Source organism: Gossypium hirsutum, chromosome D07, assembly GCF_007990345.1.
Source record: "Gossypium hirsutum isolate 1008001.06 chromosome D07, Gossypium_hirsutum_v2.1, whole genome shotgun sequence".
In the NCBI taxonomy this organism is placed as follows: domain Eukaryota; kingdom Viridiplantae; phylum Streptophyta; class Magnoliopsida; order Malvales; family Malvaceae; genus Gossypium; species Gossypium hirsutum.
In genome coordinates this window covers 6,963,529-6,988,432 of record NC_053443.1, presented here as the reverse complement: position 1 = coordinate 6,988,432, position 24,904 = coordinate 6,963,529, and the positions used below count along the sequence as shown (strand labels likewise).

Sequence of the window (24,904 nt, the reverse complement as noted above, 5' to 3'; positions counted from 1 at the left end):
ACTCAGCAGGCCAGTCATTTTTCCCCATCATTGCTACAAGCTAAACCCATTAAAGCCATAATTAATTTTCTGGTAAAGGTAGAAAATAGCATTGCCAGAGCTATGTTACAATCCCATATAAATAGCTTAAGTTTATTAGCACCAAATGTAGAGATATATATCAAATTACATTTGTTTGAAAATGGCAACAAACTTCATGTTCTTGAGAATCAAAACCAAAACCACTTTGGTAATCCTCTTTTGTTTTCTTTCACCTATTGTTTCAGCAATTTCCTTCACCAAGATTCGATTGCCGAAAAATGCGACCGGCCCCGAGGCACTTGCATTTGAGTTGACAATCCCACGGTTCTTTACTGGTATAGCCGACGGTAGAATTCTAAAATATCTAGGCCCAACCATTGGCTTTGAAGAGTTTGGATTTGCCGCTCCTAACAGGTGAAAATTGCATTCTCTTAACTTATTTTACCTTAGTTTCATGAACAGTAAAACGAAAATGGAGGATAAAAAAAAATTTCTGAATAAAATTGTGAGATTCAATAGATTAAAGTAGTTAATTTATTGGTATTCGATATGGATAATGACATTAATTTTTTTAGGCCAAAGTCGGTGTGCGACGGCACAGAAACTGCCAATCCAAATCCGGTTTGTGGAAGGCCATTAGGGATGGCATTGCACCACCGAACAAATCAGTTGTATGTTTGCGATGCTTTTTTCGGATTCGGAGTTTTGGGTCCTAGAGGAGGATTGGTAACTCAACTTTCCATTGCCGCAGATGCTGAACCTTACCGTTTCTGCAACGGTGTCGATGTCCATCAACCTACTGGAAATGTCTACTTCACTGATGCCAGCTCCATTTTCGATATAACGTAACCTTATCTTCCTCTTTCTGATTCTTCATTTTACTTCAAATATTTTTTGTCTAACCGATTAAGTATTAAACCGGTGACCTAAATGGTTTGACCACCGGTCTGGTTTAAAAACCATCGGATGTACACCCTCAAAGACCTCCAAAGACTCAATGACAAACTAAAACAAAACAGTCATGGGGGATAGAAAATTGCAATTCAATCTATTCATAAATAATAAAATTATAAAATGATAAAATTGCACTTTGACCTCCAAAATATATATATTTAATCCTTTAAAAAATGATAAATAAAAAATTAACATATGATAAAATTATATTTTGAAACCTTAAGAATTTATAATTCAATTTTGGTTCTTAAATTTTTTTTCTAAATTTGCCCATGACAACAATATGTCTAATCTTGCAGGCAACTCGACATAGCAGCAAGTGTTATGGATTCGACGGGGAGACTGTTGAAGTATGATGCCAAAACCAAGCAAGTGACCGTGTTGATTAGGAATCTTTCGTTTGCAGCCGGGGTGGCAGTCGATGAAGAAGAAAAATTTGTCATGGTTACTGAGTTCACCGCGAACCGGACTCGAAAGATTTCACTTCAGGGTGGTGGGTCCGTCATCGCAACCATACAGCCAACCCCGGATAACATTAAGAGGACGCGATTAAACAAGTTCTGGCTAGCGGCCGCAAGGGTAGTTCCACGAATGGATTCGAGTTTGTTGCCAACTGGAGTAAGGATCAATGGAAATGGCACTGTTTTAGAAACAGTTAATCTTGAGCGATGGTATGGAAATAAATCAGTGTCTGAAGTTCAAGAGTTTGGTATTAAGCTTTATATAGTATCAAGATTAGTGGATTTCATTGGTGTTTTATTAAATCATTAAAGTTTAAAAAACCTGAAACTGAAGTTAATAATAAAAGGAAGTGGCTACCCCATCATGTAATGCAATAGTAATAAGATATGGTGTTCGGATTTTTCGTATTCGACATTTACACATATTGTAAACTATATCAGTAGTCAATTAAAAAAATTATAATTTGATTACTATTTTGAAATTGTTTGATCTCATCCAACCAATGAGAATTAAGAATTCATCCATCTAAGCTTAAATGACATGCATCAACTAGACCTATAAACTAATTTTGATGATTTGTTTTAACTTATCATTTAATTTTGAAGAAATATGGTTGAAATTACTAGTAAAAACGTCTAATTCTAAAATCACTTTTTCGTTAAAATTTCAAAACTTAGCATGGTTGAAAAAAAACATTGTTGAAACTCCGATTAATTAGGCCATCTGTTGTTAAGTTTAATTTATTTATTGATCATGCCATTTAAAAAAAAAACTTAGTTGATTGCATTGAAAAATCCCTTGTTAAAAGCTTAGATTTACCATTTGTGCAGTGCATGCAAAAATCCTAGTTAAAAAATGTCTCATATCACAGTCCGAATTTAAATGAACCTTACAATCTCAAATAAAAATAAGAATAATATCGAAATAATAAGAAAGGAAATTTTAATAAAAATTTATGTGCCAAAAATTTCGTAAAGAGACCTCTGAATGTCGAATCCGAGCCTAGTCCTGAGAACTGTCTGTAAAGAGTAAAGTAGGGGTGAGCCAGTGTGAGTCTATACAAAATGAACATTTAATCTATCAAACAATCATTCATCAATTTATAAAATTCAACCAATTTGGCAAGTCAATACAACTCAATGTTTCAATGCAATAATCCTACTCATTCATCAGATACACACCACGAGTTCCCTAGAACTCATCATCTGAACTCCAAAATAGTATAGGCTTAAGCCTGTTGTGCTTAAAACCACCAATAACAATATGCAAAAAATTTTGCTAGTAAAAATACAGACAAGCTACTAGTAAAAATGTGTTAAATCACCCAATAACGAGTTCGCAGGGTAAGTTGTGAACTGATGTTATCAGGGTAGGTTGCGAGTTGGGTGTTCTCCAGTTATCTGTGTGCTGCTAGGGTTTCTAGTTGGGGGTTTGCCGCGAGGTGGGTTCGTAGGTGTTAAAGAAATTGATTTTTCTTGAGCTATTTTTATGATTTGAATAGAAAAGCATGCAAATAAGATATCTTTTTAATATGGATCATGTTGCAATTGTGTGGTGTGATTGGTTGAATGATGTGTTTTGTGGTGTTTTAACATAGAGTCACTTCGGTGGCTAATGTGACATTCGAAATTCAAGTTGGACCGTCCCGACCGAGTTTAGGGCGGCACAGTTGATGGCATTGATGGTCATGTTCAATATGTGGAGTACAATGGCTTGCCTGTCATCTGTTACGAGTGTGGTTGCTATGGGCACACTAAGTAGAGTTATCCGGAACAACAAGGGAATGGGAAAAGGGTGGACTCGACGAAGCCAACGATGGTGTTGACTATTGATATTGTGATGATTACAACTGCGAGTGCTGTGAAGGATCTAGTTTTTCTATACGGATCTTGGAAGCAAGCTCCAACCCATAGACGAAGCCCAAATATTTTGAGGAAGTCTACTATGAAATGAAAACAAGGTCAACTGTTAGTTGAGGGAGTAAGAAAATCATGCTTCCAAATCTTTGAAGATAATGGTGATTAGAATAAAGTTGGTTTTGATAAGGAAATTGAAAATACTCAAACGAAAAATAAGGTAATTTTGAAATGGAAAGAGTCAAGGCGAGAGATTTTAAAGGGATCAAATTCTGAAGGGGTTGGTGAAGGATTCACGTGGAGGGAAAATTAGTGGTGGGTCAATCACGAAGGCAAATGGAAAAGAGCCACAATCTACCCTTGAGAAAGACCGGTCCAAATTGGTGGGGGTAGGAGAAAGTAAGAGAAATAGGCCTCAGATCCCACCTGGTTTCAATCCGATCATTATTAGTGCTACTATCTTATCAGAATCGAGTCACACAGCTGTGATAATTGAGGACGACAACACCTTGAAGAAGAAGCTGTAGAGTGGCCCATGTTGTACAAGCCCATTTGCCCGGGCCCAATTACAAAAACAAAAAACTAAACCAATTAAACTAACCCACCAGCCCAACTAACCCAATACCCTTCAGCCCAAACCAAGACCCAAGCCCAAATACTAAAGGTCAAACTAGGGTTTTAGCTTTTCTGAAACCCTAGTGCCGTCGCACCCCACTTGCTCGGCCACCGCCGTTCTGCTGGCCGCCGCGCATGTCCCATCGCCGCTCACCTGCTCCCAACTGTTCACTTGCAACACGCAACATTAAGAAGCAAAAATAGAGTAAAAATAAAAAGAAAAAGCTTGTAACTGGCTATAAAAAGCCATTCGAATCACTGTAATGGGGGGTTCAATCCCTTTGAAAAAAAAAACAAGAAATAAAATGTGATTTTTTTTTTGTGTCCGAATCTACTACTTTTTTTTTCTGTTTATTTTCATCTTTAACGCTAAATAACTAGAAAAAACAACAGAAATAAAAAAAACCTTACCTGTGCCGCGCCGGAGGAGGAGGAGACGAACGGTTACTCTTCGTTTTTCGGGGTTGGGCTCACCTTTCACAAGATTCGGTGTTGGATCCGTGCTCAAGAGGTCATCGGCTTCAAAAAGGAACCGGAAAGGTTCCATTTTGTACCTCCGGCCACCGCCTGCGGCGGAGGCACGCCGGAACGTTTGATCGGATCCAGGCCGGAGCTTTAAGAGGGGAGAGGAGCTCTGTTTTTTTTAAGGGTGGGGGGCTGAAATGAGTTTTTTTTTTAAAAAAAAATTGGCTTAAATAGCCAAAAGGAAACGACGCCGTTTTACCCTTAGGGGTCAAGTGCCAAAACGACGCCGTTTTGGCCCTGACCCGCGCGGTGACCTGACCCGAGGGAATGATCCGCGTGTTTTCTTTAAAGGGTATAATTGCGCGCATAGTCCCTCGACTCTACAGCGCACTTCAATTCAGCCTTTTTTCATTATTTTCTTTTATTTTGGATCTAGCCCTGAAGTTTTACTTTTGTTTCATTTTAGTCCACTGAAGTGCTGCGTTTTAGAACTTTGGTTTATTTACTGTTTCGGTCCTTCCCTTTTTACGCGTGTCGCAATTTGATCCTTTTTGTTATTTATTATTTCGAATTGGCCCTGTATCTTCGTTTTTATTTCAATTTAATCCTTTTTTAGCATCTTTTATTATTTAGTCAATTATTTTTTTAACATTATTACTTTTAATAATAATAATATTATTATTGTTATTATTATTATTATTATCATTATTATTATAATTGCCCTTATATATATACGTTTTTTTATATATACATATATTTTTTTATATACTTACACACATACTTTTTGTAATATATATATACACTTACATATTCTTCATTTTTTTAAAATATGTATTTTATATATGTGTTCTTTATATTTTATGATTCATACATATATCTATATATATACTTTTTATTTTATGATAGTTACATACATATATATGTATATGCTTATTTATATATATTCTTTATTTAATATTTTTAAATTACACATACACATACACATATTTTTTATATTTTTATAAATTTATGTACATACACATGTCCATATTTTATAATTTCTATCTATATTCCTTTATTGTTTTTTTATGTTCATTTATGTATTTATTTATATGTCCATTTTTATGCTTTAGTTTATTTATTTATTTATTTGCCATGGTATATGCATGATCGATTTATTTTATTATTCGTTTTTTTTGTTCATTTTTTATTCACATTATCATGTTTATTATTCTATTATGCATATAAATATCATATTTCAAAAAAAGGAAAATATTTCCAATTAAGGCAATGCTTTGCGTTTGGGAAATTCGAGAAAACATGCCCTAAGGTGCTGGGTGTCGATTTTTCTCGTTCAACCAAATGGCTAAATATCCTTTTAATTTTTTTTTTAAAATAAGGCAATGTTTTGCGTTTGAAAATTCGAGAAAACATGCCCTAAGGTGCTGGGTGTCGATTTTTCTCGTTCAACCAAATGGCTAAATATCCTTTTAAAAAATTTTTTAAATAAGGCAATGTTTTGCGTTTGGAAATTCGAGAAAACATGCCCTAAGGTGCTGGGTGTTGATTTTTCTCGTTCAACCAAATGACTTAATATCCTTTTAAAAAATTTTTAATAAGGCAATGTTTTGCGTTTGGGAAATTCGAGAAAACAAGCCCTAAGGTGCTGGGTGTCGATTTTTCTCATTCAACCAAATAGCTAAATATCCTTTTAAAAAATTTCAAAATAAGACAATGTTTCGCGTTTGGAAATTTGAGGAACGTACCCTAAGGTGCTGGGTTTCGATTTCTCGTTTAACCAAATAGCCAAATATCCTCTCGAATTTCAATTAATGTCATCCGAGTTTTTTAAGGATCGTATTTTAAATCTCTCTAAAGTTTTCAGTTTTTCGACACTAAGACATTAAGTAATCAACTAGGTACCAATTTTGGGCGTATCGAGGGTGCTAATCCTTCCTCGTGCGTAACCGACTCCCGAACCCATTTTTCTGAATTTCGTGGACCAAAATCGTTGTTTTAATAAAATTAAATCGTTTATTAAAAACAACCACTTTTTGAGGTGATCCAATCACACCTCATAAAAAAGGATCGGTGGCGACTCCCATTTTCATTTTCATTTTTCAAAACCCAAGTCGACCCCGTTTTCAATAAAAAATGGTGTCAACAGCTTAGCGACACCACTGGGGACTAAAATAAAAGAGTCAAGCCACGAGTTGATTACTTTTTGTCTTTTTATCGAAAATTGAAAATTTGGTTTAAATTTACGATCCTTTCGTTGTATTTGATTGTATGATTATTGAAAATTGAGTTTTATACCTTGGCATCATATTGCACAAAGACTGTTTAGTCTTACCCTTTTTAAGTGGGAGTGAGAAGCTACTCCTTCGTGAGGTTTTCACCTCCGTGCAGGATAGTGGATCACTTTCGGGATACATTCGTACCTATGTATTCGTGAGATTTTCATCTCCGTGCAACCATAGGGAAATGTATTCCCCTGAATCGAACTCGGTCTGTATGAGCCTATAATGGGTAAGGATCGAGGAATCTGCTGGTTCGGGTACCTTGACTTTAGAACCAAACCTCATATAGTGGACTTAGGAACTTAACCTAGGTAGAGCCACTCCAAATCCCTAGTGGTTACCCGACTGGGTACTTTTTTTCTTGTTTGCTTATGTTTTGTACTAACCCCTCTTGTTGTGTTTTGATTGCATTGCACTTGCATCTTAGGAAAGAGATATTGATTCAAGTTCGATTACTAAATTAAAAAGCTTGTCATGAAATACGGATTCTTTGATAAAATGGAAAATGATACGGCTGCCTGAATATATTCTGAGAAACACAAGAAGGGCAATGGAAGAGTTCGTGACCTTGCTTCGTGGCCTTAGGATTCAAGGCGATTGTCTAAGAGCCTTCGCCGCTCCAACTCCCTTAAAGAAGCTGGCGAGCCTTATGAAGATGGGCAGATGATGGATCGCGACCAAGATTAAGAAAAGGAGCTAGCAGTGGTATCTATTGAAAATTGGCGAGATTATTACAAACATGCGGATAAAGAAAAATATCGATGTTGTCTCTTGGAATATAAGGGCGAGGCCGTACATGCATCTGCTTTATGTAAAGGAATTTACTTTATAGAAAAGTTTTCTAAATGTAATTGAATCAGAATCAACGTCTCTTTAGGCATACATCTCATGCATTTGCATTACATGACATCATATGCATTAACAACCATTAAAAGACCCTAATTGAGTAAAAATTATTTCAGCTAATCTGGAAAACCAACATTCTTGCGGTACCCGAATAGAAACTAAAAGAATTGACCAAAGGTTGGAGAGATTAGAGCGAATGCAGATACAGATGTAGGAGCAATTGACTGAATTTCAACAGAAGGTGAGAGATCAGATGCTAGAATTACAGAGAACTATGATAAGCCAATTCAACCGATTGCTAGCGGGAGAGTTAGAAAAAAGGAAGGACCTGATAGACCACTCTGAGGTTGATAATGAGGATTTTGCTTATTTCTTAGATTGTACTCCGACAAGTGTCCAGGTCCAGCCAGATGGGCACCTACAAGGGGCACTCTTTACCATAAGATCTCAACAATATCAGACTGGTACAACAACACCAATGAGTGGCTTGACGGGCCCAAGATCCAATTTGAGGAACAATTTTCTTGTTGCACGTGATGATCCAGTAGAAATGAAGCAGGTGAGGGCAGAGTACCCAGATACTATAGAGGCCCCAAGGAAGAAGGAAAATAGGGGGAATAATGCGAACAGATATAATAAAGGCCACTCAAAACCAATCACTATGGGCTGGCCAAAGACAGAAACCACCAGACATCGGAGTTCTTTAAAGCAAGAATCTGGAGTGAAACCAGGCACCAAGAAGCTCCAGTTCACACCAATTCCGATGTCATATAAGGAGCTGTATCAAAGCTTGTTCGATGCACATGTTGTTGCTCCTCGTTACTTAAAACCCATACAGCCTCCGTATCCCAAATGGTATGACATGAACGCACAATGCGATTACCATGCGGGAATTACAGGGCATTCAATAGAGAATTGCATTGCCTTCAAGAAACTAGTTGAAAGATTCATTAAAATAGGCATTGTCAAATTCGATGAGGCCTCCAGTGTAGAAAATCCGCTACTCAATCATACGGATAATGAAGGGAATGCGATGAATGAAGAAATGTTGGGAAATGTTCACATCAGTGCCGAATACGAAGAAGCAACTGGAGAAGAGATCTTATTAGATGTTCGCCCTTATAAACTTGGGAGTGTTCTGAACAATTGAACTGCAGAAGAAATCCTTGTAGAGTAATGTTCAGAACATTTTTGTTTTTAGCCTAAAAGTGATAGAATTTCCTTTGTAAAATAGGCTAATGTCTGAACGTCATTATTCTAATAAAATACATCTTCGCATTCCTTTTTGAGCCAATATTCTTTTATTATTTTTGAATAATTATTTCTGATTATTTCATTCTTTTGGATTTTCTTCCACATAATTCATTCATTCATAATCATATTGTATAAATAATTATTCATAAATTTATACGTTTTTTTTGTATATTCTTTGGTACTTATTATGAGTCTTCAGATATCAATGACATGGATGAAATTGCTACAAACTCAGATTTTCCACTTGAGCGAGGCATGTGTTTAGACGGATCTCATGACTTTGGAAATGACATAGATCGTAGCTTATCTCCAAACTTGGTAGAACAAGAGGATAAACAGATCCTACCTCTCAAGGAATCATTAAAAATTGTGAGCTTGGTGAAGACTAGAATTGACCTTGTTGAGTTACCTCTAGAGTTCAAAGATGCCTTTGTATGATCATACCAGGATATGCCCAAATTAATCACTGATAATAAAATCTACACAGCAGCATGTTTTCAGAAATTTGCAATGAACGATGCGATTCTTCGTCAGGGCAAATGCCTCTCTCGTTGACTCAGCATAGCTTTGCCCATTTGAAGTCGAGCTTCCATCTCTTCAAGTTTTGTGGGATTTTATCCTGATTAAAGAGGAAGATCAAAAGTTTTCTGTTATAATTTCGCCCCAGAAGGCTCTATGAAGGAAATCCGATCAAAGAAGGTCATTCGAAAGGGATAACAAGGACTTACCAAATCCTATGAGTTCAGACTCGAAAGAAAAATAAAAAAAATAAAAAAAATCAAAAAATCATAAGAGAAAAAGAAAGAAGAAAAAAGAAAAGAAAAAGAAAAAGGAGAAGTCAAGGCGAAAACCCGCAAAGGGCGCTTTGACCAAAGGTGGATCTGAGTTGAAAACCCGAAAAAGGACGACTCAAATTTTGAGCAAAATGAGGCATGGACATCACCATTATCGAAGACTTCTAATGGGCATTGCTTCATATTTTTTGAAAGGCTACTTCATGGATCAAGGTCATCCTATACCGATACAGAATTTCAGGGAGGATGGTATTAGAAAATGCATTGAACTTAAATGATAGCACGATAACTGGGGTCTGAAATTAATTCAGAATCAGACACCACGTTTTGTCACCGAATTACCTAGAGGTGAACAAGGACTGGCATGAGAAATTACCATTTGCCCTTATCGCTTGTCGAACATTTGTACTGGGGCAACACCTCTCTTGTTGGTTTACAGGATTGAGGTAGTTTTACCTATTGAAATCCCCTCATTGCTTGTTGGACGGATCCAATCGCAATGTGATCAGTTGGCCCTAGAAAAAGGGTTAAAAGCTATTCATCAGGGTCGGATGTACCAGAAATAAATGATATGAGCCCACAATAAACAGGCTCGTATCAGAGAATTCCACGAGAGGGCTAGATGTTGAAAAAGATTCTTCCTTAACGAAAGGATTCTAAAGGGAAATGAATGTCAAATCGGGAATGTCCCTATGTTGTAAAGAAGACCTTTTTCAGAGGAGCACTGATCTTGAGTGAGATTGCTAATCTTATAAACTCGGATCCAGTCAAGAAACACTTCGTTTAAAGAAGAAGAAAGGACCAATGTGAAAATCCGCAAAGGGCAATTTAAAAAAAAAAAGAGTTTGCCCTAGAGGATTCCATGAGAGGACCTGGTATTGAAGAAAATCCTTTTCATACAAAAAGAACTTCATACCAAGCTGGGAAGAACCTTGTGAGGAAGGTCTTATCTGGAAAAGTGTCAATCTTGATCGGAAGGGATAACAAGGACATGCCTAATCCTATGGGTTTAGATTCAATAAAAAATACAAAAAAAAAAGAAAGAGAAGAAGGAGAAGAAGAAGAGAAAAGAAAAGAAAAAAAGGAGAGGCCAAGGTGAAAACCCGCAAAGGGCGCCTTGAGACCAAAGGGGATTTGAGTTGAAAACCCAAAAAGGGTGGCTCAAATTTTGGAACAAAATGGGGCACAAAGTGGTCAGAGCAACTTAAATTTTGGATCAAATTGGGGCATGGTGGTGATCAGAGCAGCTCAAATTTTGATCAGATCGGGGCATATGATGATCTTGCCATACCTAAAACAACAAGAAAAGGTAGGCGACATCTTGGAGCATCGACAAAGTCCTAAAGATCTCCTAAACACATGTCAAACTCAGAATGGTCTTTCAAAAAGTTTGTACAGAGAAGTTCAGGCTGCTATATCTGGGGCATCTAGTCCTCATACTATTTATATTGAATTTGTTAATCTTGAAATACTTCTTTCTTTTCCAAGATACATGTTCCAGTCAATTCCTCTTTTTATTCTTGTTATTCTTGATAATTTATTCATTTTGAGCTATGCTCTCAAATCAATTCTATTTTATCTATCGTCATGATCTTTTGCAAGCATGTTGCATTAGAATAATGATTAATGGACTAATAATACTTTCACAGTGGAAGTTTTGCATATTACTCTAGAAGTTTCTAAATAATATAGGAACCTGAAACAAGACTATTGTTTAGAAAACACCAAGTTTAAATGGTGAAATATCTAAAAAGGAAGGGTCTAAGTTAAAGACTATCCTTTCAGATTTTGTTGTCCAAACATTGATTGAACAAAATGACAAGATGCCGTGTTGGTGACAAAGCTTCAATGAACAAACAAGTAATGATCACCGAGTGATAAGAAAATGTTTTCTCGGAGAAGAAAATTTTGCAATTGTGCATAAACATTTGATATGACACCCTGGGAATGGTATAGGAGACCAAAGAGTTTCATATTCTGTATCATTGAATTATGATAACAGAGGATCGAGAAAAAGGCCAGGTCTTTCTATCCTTGGGTTACAGAGGGAGAAAGATGATTCAAATTTTGTATCCAGTGGATTGAACCTTGAAGATTATAGTGGGGGCAATCCGACCAAGTAAGAGATGAGCATTACCAACCGGACAAGATAGCATTCAGATGCGTTGGAAATAAAGCCTTATTGAGCAATGGGCAATAACAACTCAAACATTGAAAGATCATTTTCAATTTGCATTCATGCATACACATTTAACCAGGATATTTTGATACATTTTGATCATAATCACTAGGCATAAATAGGTTCATATAGGTCATGTTCCCCAAAGAACAGATCAATGAAGATGGCAGGTCTTGCTTTTCCGAGTTGACAGCGAAGCAGGTCGAAAAAACCATAGATTGCAATTCAAAATATTGAAGCCACAACGGTAAATCTCACCTCCCTGGCGATGCAACAGAACAGATCGAAGCTACGATGGCGAATCTCACTTCCCCAACATTGCAATTTAAAAGATTGAAGCTACAACAGCGAATTTTACTTCCCTAACATTGCAATTCAAAAGATTAAAGTCACAACGGCAAATCTCATTTCCCTAGCGATGCAGCGGAACAGATTGAAGCTACAACAGCGAATCTTACTTCCCCGACATTGCAATTTAAAAGATCGAAGCCACAACGGTGAATCTTATTTCCCAGGCAGTGCAGTTGAATAGATTGAAGCTACAACAGCGGATCTTGCTTCCTCGACATAGCAATTTAAAAGATCGAAGAATTAACGGTGAATCTTATTTCCCAGGCAGTGCAGTTGAACAGATTGAAGCTACAACAGCGGATCTTGCTTCCTCGATATTGCAATTTAAAAGATCGAAGCCCCAACAGTGAATCTTATTTCCCAGGCAGTGCAGTTAAACAGATTGAAGCTACAACAGCGGATCTTGCTTCCTTGACATTGCAATTTAAAAGATCGAAGCCACAACGGTGAATCTTACTTCTCAGGCGATGCAGCGGAAAAGATTGAAGCTACGACGGCAAATCTCACTTCCCTGACATTGCAACTTAAAAGATTGAAGCCACAACGGCGAATCTTACTTCCCAGGTGGTGCAGCGGAATGGATTGAAGCTACGATGGCGAATCTCACTTCCCCGACAGTGCAATTTAAAAGATTGAAGCCACAACGGTGAATTTTACTCCCCCGGCGGTGCAGCAAAACAGATTGAAGCTACAACAATTGAAGATTACAGATTCTGCCCCCCTAAGTAGTAGTGGAACAGATCAAAGATGGTGAATCTTATCTTCCCAAGATAGTACGAAAGTAAATTTAAACCACAAACTTCACCCCCTGAAGTTACAACAGAGCGGATTGAAGCTACAAATCTTGTTTTCTTGAAGTTGCAGTGGAGTGGATCAATGCAACAAGACACAATGGATTGAAATAAAGCTACTAGAAGAGAAGCTCCAAAATAAATCAAGACTCGGCGAGACCGGACAAATTGGTCTTTCTTGGTTTTTGCTCTGTTCTCGTTACACGATAACGAGCAAAGAGGGGCAGCTGTACAAGCCCATTTGCCCGGGCCCAATTACAAAAAAAAACTAAACCAATTAAACTAACCCACCAGCCCAACTAACCCAATACGCTTCAGCCCAAACCAAGATCCAAGCCCAAATATTAAGGGTCAAACTAGGGTTTCAGCTTTTCTGAAACCCTAGTGCCGCTGCACCCCACTTGCCCTACCACCGCTGTTCTGCTGGCCGCCGCGCACGTCCCATCGCCGCTCACCTACTCCCAACTGCTCACCTGCAACATGCAACATTAAGAAGCAAAAATAGAGTAAAAATAAAAAGAAAAAGCTTGTAAAAGGCTATAAAAAGCCATTCGAATCACTGTAATGGGGGGTTCGGTCCCTTTGAAAAAAAAAACAAGAAATAAAAGGTAATTTTTTTGTGTCCGAATCTACTCCTTTTTTTTTCTGTTTATTTTCATCTTCTACGCTAAATAACTAGAAAAAACAACAAAAATTAAAAAAAAACCTTACCTGCGCCGCGCCGGAGAAGGAGGAGACGAATGGTTACTCCTCGTTTTTCGGGGTTGGGCTCACCTTTCACAAGATTCGGCGTTGGATCTGTGCTCAAGAGGTCATCGGCTTCAAAAAGGAACCGGGAAGGTTCCATTTTGTACCTCCGGCCACCGCCTGCGGTAGATCTACGGCGGAGGCACGTCGGAGCGTTTGATCGGATCCAGGCCAGAGCTTTAAGAGGGGAGAGGAGCTCTGTTTTTTTTAAGGGTGGGGCGCTGAAATGAGTTTTTTTTTTAAAAAAAAAATTGGCTTAAATAGCCAAAAGGAAACGACGCCGTTTTGGCCCTGACCCGCGCGGTGACCCGACCCGAGGGAAGGATCCGCGTGTTTTCTTTAAAGGGTATAATTGCGCGCGCAGTCCCTCGACTCTACAGCGCACTTCAATTCAGCCTTTTTTCATTATTTTCTTTTATTTTGGATCTAGCCCTGAAGTTTTACTTTTGTTTCATTTTAGTCCACTGAAGTGCTGCGTTTTAGAACTTTGGTTTATTTACGTTTCGGTCCTTCCCTTTTTGCGCGTGTCGCAATTTGATCCTTTTTGTTATTTATTATTTTGAATTGGCCCTGTATCTTCGTTTTTATTTCGATTTAATCCTTTTTTAGCATCTTTTATTATTTAGTCAATTATTTTTTTTAACATTATTACTTTTAATAATAATAATAATAATATTATTATTATTATTATTATCATTATTATTATAATTGCCCTTATATATACGTTTTTTTATATATACATATATTTTTTTATATACTTACACACATACTTTTTGTAATATATATACACTTACATATTCTTCATTTTTTTAAAATATGTATTTTATATATGTGTTCTTTATATTTTATGATTCATACATATATCTATATATATACTTTTTATTTTATGATAGTTACATACATATATATATGTATATGCTTACTTATATATATTCTTTATTTAATATTTTTAAAATACACATACATATATTTTTTATATTTTTATAAATTTATGTACATACACATGTCCATATTTTATAATTTCTATCTATATTCCTTTATTGTTTTTTTATGTTCATTTATGTATTTATTTATATGTCCATTTTTATGCTTTAGTTTATTTATTTATTTATTTGCCATGGTATATGCATGATCGATTTATTTTATTATTCGTTTTTTTTGTTCATTTTTTATTCACATTATCATGTTTATTATTCTATTATGCATATAAATATCATATTTCAAAAAAAGGAAAATATTTCCAATTAAGGCAATGCTTTGCGTTTGAGAAATTCGAGAAAACATGCCCTAAGGTGCTGGGTGTCGATTTTTCTCGTTCAACCAAATGGCTAAATATCCTTTTAAATTTTTTTTTAAAATAAGACAATGTTTTGCGTTTGGAAATTCGAGAAAATATGCCCTAAGGTGCTGGGTGTTGATTTTTCTCGTTCAACCAAATGACTTAATATCCTTTTAAAATTTTTTTAATAAGGCGATGTTTTGCGTTTGGGAAATTCGAGAAAACATGCCCTAAGGTGCTGGGTGTCGATTTTTCTCATTCAACCAAATAGCTAAATATCCTTTTAAAAAATTTCAAAATAAGGCAATGTTTCGCGTTTAGAAATTTGAGGAACGTACCCTAAGGTGCTGGGTTTCGATTTCTCGTTTAACCAAATAGCCAAATATCCTCTCGAAATTCAATCCATGTCATCCGAGTTTTTTAAGGATCGTATTTTAAATCTCTAAAGTTTTCAGTTTTTTGACACTAAGACATTAAGTAATCAACTAGTTACCAATTTTGGGCGTATCGAGGGTGCTAATCCTTCATCGTGCGTAACCGACTCCCGAACCCGTTTTTCTGAATTTTGTGGACCAAAATCGTTGTTTTAATAAAATTAAATCGTTTATTAAAAACAACCACTTTTTGAGGTGATCCAATCACACCTCATCAAAAAAGATCGGTGGCGACTCCCGTTTTCGTTTTCATTTTTCAAAACCCACGTCGACCCATTTTCAATAAAAAAAATGGTGTCAACACATGTGATTTTGCTTTTACTCTTGATCCCAACTCCCTAATTTTACTTTAATGTATTACATAATAATATTACTAATTTATCTTTTTCTAGATTAATTACTATGTAATAACTTTTACCTTCCTTAATAAATAAAAGAAAACAAGTGAAGTTGGTCTCAAATTTCTATAAAATAGTAACATTTATTGATTGATTTACTGTTGAACTTGAAATCAAAATCCAATTTATGTTGTTATTGTCGATTACCCTTTTTCAATTTGTTACGTCTTACCTTACACGTGATAGGAGCATCTTGTCAAATTGTTACGTCTTAACTTACAATGTGATTGGGGGCATGTTAATATGTCTATTCTATTATTAAAAATTTTCATCGAATTGATCTCACAAATTAATTAGCATTGATTCGGTTAGAAAAATTATAAAAATAATTTTTTCATATTTAAAATAAACTATATTATTTGAGGATATTTTAATCTTTTTAATTTTAAAAATAAAAATATATATAGGGGATTTAAGCTCATACCAATTATATTGGAAAAATTTTAAAATTATCATTCAACTAATGCATTATTTTGATTTATTTTTACATTTTAATTTTATTATGCGCATTTTATTACCTTCATCAATTATATATCTATACTGAGTTGGTGTTACCCATCAACTGGGTCACACCTTAGTAAGTGAGAGTACTTTAGTAATTTTATTTTAAAAACCAATAAAAATATGCATGTTAGGAGATTTAAAACCATGCCAATTGGATTAGCAAAACCTTCAATACTCAACCAAAGTTTTATTTTGATATATTTATATATTTTAAGTTTATTATACTCAATTTAGCCTCCTTTAATTCTATATATTAATACCATTCATTTTATTTGTTATTAATATTAATTAATTTCAGATCATATGTTTCATTATTTATTGTGTTAGTAATTTCACATTGCTAACATATATAAATTATAAACAATTAAATTAAATAGAGAAATCTTTATAACTTAAATAATTGAGTTGGGTGCCTAACTCATTGGATAAGTGAGTTTATTGATCAGGCTTTATGTATACATGCATAACGTCAAAAGATGGGAACTTGAGCTTAAATTAGGGGGTGCAAACAATTTTATTTATAATTATTATTTTTAATTATGAAATAATAATATTTTTTTCTTTACACATAAACAAATTTATTTGAATAATTATAACTTTCAAAAAAGACTTGTAATGCATAAACATATCTTTTCTGAAAAGTTGTAATGTTGTGGAAAAATGTAACTTGGTAGCACAAGTTATATACCAAATGACATGTTCTTCGGTGAAAAACACGATGTGCCTATATATAAAATTCACTAATGTTCTTTTCACTATTTTGTTTTTTTGTTGTTTTAAGTCTACTTCTTTCATTTTAATTTTCTTTCTTGGACGTTAAGCTTGTTTCTTGTACTACCATTTTTTTCTAAGATTTTGTATGTTATTTTGAAACACATATTTATGTTCTAAATGTGTGGTTTTCACACGAATACATGTGTGATAGGATTTCTAGTATTAATAATGTTGTTGATTGAGATGGTGTCACAAATTAACTCAATAACAACTTAGGATTGATGACAATACCATGATAAATCATTTGGGTTAAATTATGCTATTAGTCCCTATACTTCGCAAAAGTTTAGGATTTAGACTCTGTACTTTTATTTGGTCAACTTTAGTCCTTGTACTTTTCAAAATATGAAATTTTAGTCCTAGTCCAAATAGTAGAAATTAAATACGTTTGGTTAAATATTTCAATTACTAGTTCAATATTATGCATACTATTGTAGATTTAGTCCATTTTCTTCAATTGGATTATTTTAAGTCTCTATGTTTTTCGAATTTTGAAAATTCAGTCTTAACATAAATGGTAATCAATAATCCGTTAACTGGATTTAATGTAAATGGAAATAATAAGCTAACATGACATTACACATATGATAATATATTTGGCGCATCAGAGTTTGAAAATAGTAGAACTTCACTTAATGAATTTAACCATTATTGTTTGGTGAAGACGTGAAATTTGAAAATTTGAAAAGTACAATGGCTAAAAATGACCAAATAAAATAGGGATTAAATACACAACTTTTGCTAAGTATAGGGACTAACAAAAAAATTTAACCTAAATAATTGTCTTCATTTAGTAATCCTAATATGATATATTCATGTGTTTAAATTTCGTTTTACTTACAAGTTAATATCGTACATATTTCATATGTTATTTAAACACATATTTGTGTTCTAAATTTGTGGTTGCCACAAGCATATGCGTGTGATAGAATTTCTAGTCTATATTAAGCTTTTAATTAAGTTAGTGTAATGAATCAACCAATTAATGAATAAAAAGAAAATGAAATGAATTAACTAAGCACTAACTCGGTTATGTAATAATTAAAATACCATCACATTGTATTTGGTAAATTAAAGGCAAAATAAAACAAATCCATACTTAACACCAAATTTATAGATCATGAAAATTTCAAACTTAATAATATTAACAATTAACTTTCATTGAATCAACCTTAAAACCTAAATTGAACACTAAAAAGTTAATATAATTTTTGTCAAATATAAATACTAAATTACACCAAAAATAATACAAGTACCCATTAGAAAAAAAGTCACAACTTGTGTATCAAATAATAATTAAGCAAATTATATATAAATGTTTGATTGAAGACAAAAGTAGGAGCAAGACAAGAGTTTTATTCTTACAGGCGCAGATGATGTTACCGTCATACTTGACCCTCATAGAAATGTTTTTAATGGTCTAAAATTAAATTACAAAATTTTAAGAGGTTAAAGTGTAAATTTATCATACATTAATTTATATATATATTTTATTTTTGAAAGAATTTAATAGAATTTTTTATTTTTGGAGAGCCAAATACAATTTCATCATATATTAACTTAAAATTTTATAATTTATAAAAAAATGTAAACAAAAACTTTTCCATTTTAAGATGATCAAGGCCTTTGCCTACTCTCGACATCGCCTTTGATGAACATGGTGTGATTATATGATACAAACATGATACAACAAACAAACACAGCAAGCACGAAAAAAAAACCGAATACAATATATAAAAATGTCAAACTCTATATAATTCTAAATGCTTGTCATGTCTAATTATAACCAAAGAGTAATAAAAGATTGATTCGAATATCAAATTTCTTAACTAGTCTTTTGTATGTTGATTAAAGAGTAAGCTAGTCATTTTATTAAAAATTTCATCAATTTTTACCGTTAAAAACTAGTCATTGTACGTCAAAATAAGATATACATGGCACGCTCATGTTTAATTGTCTAGTTATTCCGTTAATCACACTAGTTTTTAACAATAAAAATGGATAAAATTTTTAACAGAAAGAATAATTTACTTTTTGATTTAATATAAATGGACTACTTTGCTCATTTTTTGAGTAAAAAGAATACAAAATTCTTGCAGAACTTTTACCCCCAGATGGCTTGTATATTAAACTTGGAATTCAGATATTTTTCAGTTATGGGAAAAGAACACAAAGAGAAAAATATTTACACACATTCCATTAGCTAAGAAAATGGTTTTCCATATTTCAAGGGTTACCTTTTTCAAAACCCCAGAATTACAACTACAACTTCATAAAAAACGCCATATTATTGATGATCCTTGCTTGCTTTCACATTTTTCTCATTCACCCACTGCTCCATTTCATGTTTTAAAACGTTACATCTCACTTTGGTTTGGCCTTTTATACTTTTCCCAATGCTTATAAATTACTAATGATTCAACACAATGAATGTATAAACTTTGGGTTTTTCTTTTATATCTAAGATGGCTTACATTAATACCCTACTCATCATGTTCTTTGTTTTCTGTTTTCCTTCAATGGTTCTTTCCGAATCGTTCCGATCGATTCAATTGCCACCGAATGTCACGGGTCCCGAATCCATTGCCTTTGAGCTGGCAACTGGACGATTTTACGTCGGTGTAACTGATGGTAGAATTTTGCAATATAACGGACCAACTGTTGGATTTATGGAGTTTGGTTCCACCGGTCGAAATAGGTGATCCTTTTTACACCAAACTGAAGTTTGTGGATTTGTGGTACTTGAATTTTCACTCATTTTGAATTTTCTAATATAGGACTAAGACGATGTGCGATGGCATTACTGATCCGGATTTGGGTCCGATGTGTGGAAGACCATTAGGTTTAGGGTTCCATTACGCTACGAATCAGTTGTATGTTTGTGATGCATACCTTGGTCTCATGGTGTTAGGGTCCGGCAGAAGACTAGCAACCCCACTTTCGACCGGTGTAGAAGGCGTGCCTTACCGATTTTGCAATGGTTTAGATGTCCACCAATTGTCCGGAAACGTTTTCTTCACCGATTCCACCACTAACTATGATCTAAGGTTCGTTGTTCTTTCACGTTTCGGAAACTTTTGTTTCGTTTATACACATCAGCATTGATTAATTTACATGTTGTAGAAATGCTTCGAAAGGATTGGAATCGAATGATTCGACAGGGAGGTTGTTAATGTATAACCCGAGCAATAATCGAGTTACAGTGTTGCTAAAGAACCTTCCAGGACCAGCAGGGGTAGCAGTTAGCCAAGATGGATTATATGCTCTAGTCTCCAACTACAATGCTAACAATACTATAAGGTTTTGGCTCCGAGGACCCCGAGCCGACACTTACGAGATCATTAACTTCCAGGCAAGGCCAAATAACATCCAGAGAACCCTTGTGGGTGACTTTTGGGAGGCAGCTGCCATGGTAAAACAATCGACGCAAACATTGGTGCCTATAGGGCAGCGGATCAGTGGACTCGGCCTGGTTCTTCAAACCGTAAATTTCGAACGATGGTACGGCAATAAATTGATCAGTGAAGTGCAGGAGTTCCGCGATGCACTATACGTAGCATCGCCAGATGTGGATTTTATAGGCATCTATTCATTTTAAATGACGCGACATCTATTGGGTTTGAGCTTCAAATCTTATCACTTATGATCTCGAAGTTAGATATAAAAGAAAATGTATGTTTTACCTTTATATTATGCTGCAAAATTAGACTGAGTTGGGAAAGATGACATTCCTAATATGTAATAAAGTGTTCATTTGCTTTTCTTACAAGTAACAACTACAACTAGTGATCATGATCTTTTATGAAGGCCTAATTTTAAATTTAACCTTGAAATACCCAAATTTCTCATAAAAAATTTTAATATATTTAGTTAATAAGATCAATAAAAGCAGTGAAAATCTTAATCCAAAAAGTAAGATGGCACAAAGGGAAACAACTTTAAAATCATGGAGATAAACAAGGGGAAGAAAAATAACTTATATATTGTTTATAAATGTTGGGGCTGAAATATCATAAAAATTCAATTTCACTATTTTTTATAGATTATATCTTTATAATTTTTAAAAGATTAAATCAAAATTTTATTATTTTTTGGGGCTAAAGTGTAATTTTACTATTACTAATTTAAAATTTTATAAATTATAAAGGGCCTAAATGAAAAAAAAATTATTTTAGGGGGCCGGGGCCCTGCCCCCTGTGGCCCCACCACTAGAGGTTAGATTAATTATTGTAATGATGAGATTGAATACTATAGTGATAATATTCAAATCATTGGAATCCAAATGCAATAATAATGGCGAGGTGCGAATAAAAAATGACTATTAAAAATATTAATTTAAAAATGAGTTTATAAGCCGTTTGATTATTAGCTTGATTGACATCGACATTGTTGCCAGTGTAAGAAAACGTGAGTTTGAGCATTATAATCCTCCTATTTAAACATTTGGAGGGGTTATGGGTAATTATAAAAATCATATGCATATTAAAAATTAAATTTTTATATAAAATTTTTATAACACACCCTATCATCTTGGAAACAAGCCAAAATCCCTCTTAAGGTAGATGTAAGCCAATTATGTTTATTTTTAATTCAATTATGAAGAGTTACAAATGATCTTAACTATTTAATTTTAACTAACTTAAAAAATAGAAATACTAAAAAATTTAATATAGTTAAATAATCGAAAAAGACAAAATCAAATAGTTGAATAACTATTTTGTAACATTTTATAGTTAGAAGACTAAAAATGTTAACATTTTTATAATATTTATAGCTGGCAACTAAAAAGAATCATAATTGACCTAATATAATTTATCTAAAAGACATTACAGTAGAAAAGATTATATGGAATGGAGGGTTTATTTATTTTGCTAATACTTTTTGTTTTAGGAATTTTCGCTGATACTTTTAGCTTCAATAGAAAGTGAGAGCAACGATATTGTGAGAAATAAATAAAGGCTTTTACTATATTACCAGTAGTCTAATAATAGCCTTAGACTTTGGCATCTTTGTATTAATTGGTAAACTATCTCAAGTTGGCCAATGCTCTGATAAAAAAATAACTTTGAAAAATAGATATCAACGTTTTTTAAATGGGTCGAGTCTCGAGTAGAATTGTTTTGTCTGGGCTCGGCTTGAATCAGCCTAAACCTTTTTTCTGTTGCAGTTTTGCTATTATTTTACTATTATATTGCTATTATTTTATTATTATTATTTGGATATTTTATAACTATTGTTTTATTGTTAATTTTGTTATTATCTTAGAGACATTTGTTTGCTAAGTTGCAATTACCTTAATGTTATTTAAGTATAAAATTTTTTAATGTATTTTTAATTTGTTGAGAAATATTTATTTTAATATTTTTAGTGTATTTAATGTATTATATTTTTTAAATTTATTTTTATATAAAAAATTAATATGAGCAGGTTGGGTTAGGTTTATCTACAATTATATATTTGGTGAAACTACTACATTGATTGCATTTTTTCACAAGGAAGGGGATATCAAAATCAATCAAACCCTTTACTTAAAACATCAAATCAGGCAGACAAATTACTTGGCATTGCCAAGCTTTTATAAGTGAAGTAAAAAGAAATGAAAATGGAAAATACCCAAAGCAGGGCAGAATTTGAAATTTGGTAAAGGTTGAGAAAAATATTAAATTTAAAAAATAGATTTGGGCAAAAAAAAAATTAGCCGAGTTCAAAATATGAGTCAGATTTGAACTTAAACGTTTAAGGACAAAGCCCAGCCCGTCTAGACCTGTCCATGGGCCGGGCGGCCCGGCCCGACGGTCCGCCCGAAATATGGGAAGGTTTGGGTAAAAATATAGGCCCGAAGTATGGGCTTGGGCAAAAATTTAGGCCTGTTTAAAAAATGGGCCGAGCCTCGGGCAAAATTTTTTTGGCCCGGGCCCGGCCCGGCCCGAAAAATATTATATATATATTTTTTTATTTTTAAAATATAATAGTTTTTTATTTTAAGTTTATTTACTTTCATTTCCTTGACTAGTGTTACAAAATAATAATAATAAAACATTAAGTTTGTTTTACTAATCAAATGTTAGATTTTGTTACAACAATTAATACAATTAATACAATTAATAATTTGATAAATTTACTAATCAAATGTTAGATTTTATTACAACAATTAATACAATTAACAATTAATAATTTGATAATTTTACTAACAATTAATTTAAATAACAATTAGTTTTAATTTTATTAAAAGGGCCCCATATTTTTTCTTCGGGCCGGGCCTAGGCAAAATCTCAGGCCCGTATTTCGGGCCGGGTTGGGCCCGGGCCTAGTAAATGGGCCTGAGATTTTTTGTGGGTTCGGCCCAAACCCGGCCCGGCCCGGCCCATAGACAGGTCTAAGCCCGTCTCATTTTTTAAATTTTCTAATATACTATTTTATGTTTTTTTTATATACTAGATAATTTATGACACAAAAATTAAATTTTTAGTAATATATAACATAAACATTAAACAAATGTAAAATTGACCATATATAAAATTTTAATAAATGAAAAAAATGATTAAATTAAAACAAACTAAATATTTTCTAAAGAAGATTAAAAAATAGAAAATGTGCTAGGCTAAAATGAACTTGAGTTAATCATTTAGAAACATGGGTGGATTAACAGTTGTTATTTATGTTAAGACTAAAATTTCAAAATTCGAAAAATATAAGAACTTAGAATGATCCAATCGAAGAATATGGACTAAATTTACAATTGCATGCGCAATACATGACTGGCAATTTAATTTAACCAAACAGATTTAATTGCTAATGTCTGTGTTAGGACTAATTTTCAAAATTTGAAAAGTATAAGGACTAAAATTGATCAAATTAAAGTATAAAGATTAAATCCCAAACTTTCACAAAGTACAAGGACTAATAACAAGATTGAACCAAATGAAAAACATCCAGAAGAAAGCAGAGTGGATAGAACTTCTTTTAGCAATAGGATTCCCTAGTCCCTGTTTTACTTGGAGTTACGATATATATATATATAGACCGCTAAACGACTCTCCCATGAAACTACTGGAAAATCCTAAAAGAATAGAAAAAGAAACTAAGCGTTAATGGAGAGGGATTCTGGTTCGTGGTATTCGAACTTTGGAACTTGGTATTATTTCGATATAGGGATGACTGAACTCACTCAACATCAAATCCCACAAGACTACGAGGAATATGTCGATAGTGCCGGACGTTGCGGCCGGTTTCGTTACTGCCATGCTTTGCTCGATCGCCATGACAACCCCGATTCCACTAAACTTTGCCATCTGTTGTGCAAAAGCTTGTTCGAGCAATGCTCGAAATTCACCCCATGGGAGCACGAAATCCACGAAGGATTCAAGGGCTTCCGCGAATCCGAAATCTTCAATTATCTCGAATCTATATGTAGAGATGAACGCAACAAGAACATAAACAAGTTCTTGATCGTTGTGAAATTTGGAGTGTTTACCAGAAGCAATAATGCTCTTGATTATGATGATTATGATTATTACGATATCGATGAGGAGGAACTGGGGTTCGTGCCGGCTAGTGAATCGAGCATCGAAGCGTTGGAGAAAGTTTCGGATTTGAGTCTCCGGTTTCGTTGTGCGATTTGCCTTGAAGAAGAAAAGGAAGAAGTTAAACGGATGCCGCGTAGGCATGTGTTTCATTCCCAATGTATTCAACAATGGCTCGCCAACAGTCATTTGTGTCCATTGTGTCGTCATGCCATGCCTTCTGTTTCCTAAATCTTTGAAATTCAATCCGTCCTTACACATTCATGCTTTTTGTTTTGTTTTTAATTTTTCCAATATTCAACCCAGAACTGAGTAGTTTGATTGTATCAATCTGCAACCCTGTAAATTTCATGCATGTATTTGTTAATTTTAAACTTA

General features: G+C 34.0%; 2 protein-coding genes across 2 annotated transcripts; both read left to right on the top strand.

The window, feature by feature from the left end:
* The first annotated feature begins 143 nt into the window (after nucleotides 1–143).
* Nucleotides 144–1,841, top strand: LOC107956535 (protein STRICTOSIDINE SYNTHASE-LIKE 12). Its single transcript, XM_016892158.2, has 3 exons — nucleotides 144–435; nucleotides 597–866; nucleotides 1,275–1,841. Exons 1-3 carry the CDS (start codon nucleotides 182–184, stop codon nucleotides 1,744–1,746), a joined length of 996 nt encoding a protein of 331 aa, XP_016747647.2. The 5' UTR covers nucleotides 144–181; the 3' UTR covers nucleotides 1,747–1,841.
* A 17,584-nt stretch (nucleotides 1,842–19,425) lies between these two features.
* Nucleotides 19,426–20,770, top strand: LOC107953358 (protein STRICTOSIDINE SYNTHASE-LIKE 11). The gene is made up of 3 exons (XM_016888648.2): nucleotides 19,426–19,701; nucleotides 19,781–20,050; nucleotides 20,127–20,770. Exons 1-3 carry the CDS (start codon nucleotides 19,469–19,471, stop codon nucleotides 20,599–20,601), a joined length of 978 nt encoding a protein of 325 aa, XP_016744137.1. The 5' UTR covers nucleotides 19,426–19,468; the 3' UTR covers nucleotides 20,602–20,770.
* The last annotated feature ends 4,134 nt before the right edge of the window (nucleotides 20,771–24,904 follow it).

What these genes read in the sequence shown, in the direction of transcription:
- LOC107956535 (XM_016892158.2), top strand. Translation starts at nt 182, where the DNA reads ATGGCAACAAACTTCATGTTCTTGAGAATCAAAACCAAAACCACTTTG. An exon ending in GGATTTGCCGCTCCTAACAG is followed by an intron (nt 436 to 596) that starts GTGAAAATTGCA and finishes TAATTTTTTTAG; the next exon opens with GCCAAAGTCGGTGTGCGACG. An exon ending in AGCTCCATTTTCGATATAAC is followed by an intron (nt 867 to 1,274) that starts GTAACCTTATCT and finishes CTAATCTTGCAG; the next exon opens with GCAACTCGACATAGCAGCAA.
- LOC107953358 (XM_016888648.2), top strand. Translation starts at nt 19,469, where the DNA reads ATGGCTTACATTAATACCCTACTCATCATGTTCTTTGTTTTCTGTTTT. An exon ending in GGTTCCACCGGTCGAAATAG is followed by an intron (nt 19,702 to 19,780) that starts GTGATCCTTTTT and finishes TTTCTAATATAG; the next exon opens with GACTAAGACGATGTGCGATG. An exon ending in ACCACTAACTATGATCTAAG is followed by an intron (nt 20,051 to 20,126) that starts GTTCGTTGTTCT and finishes TACATGTTGTAG; the next exon opens with AAATGCTTCGAAAGGATTGG.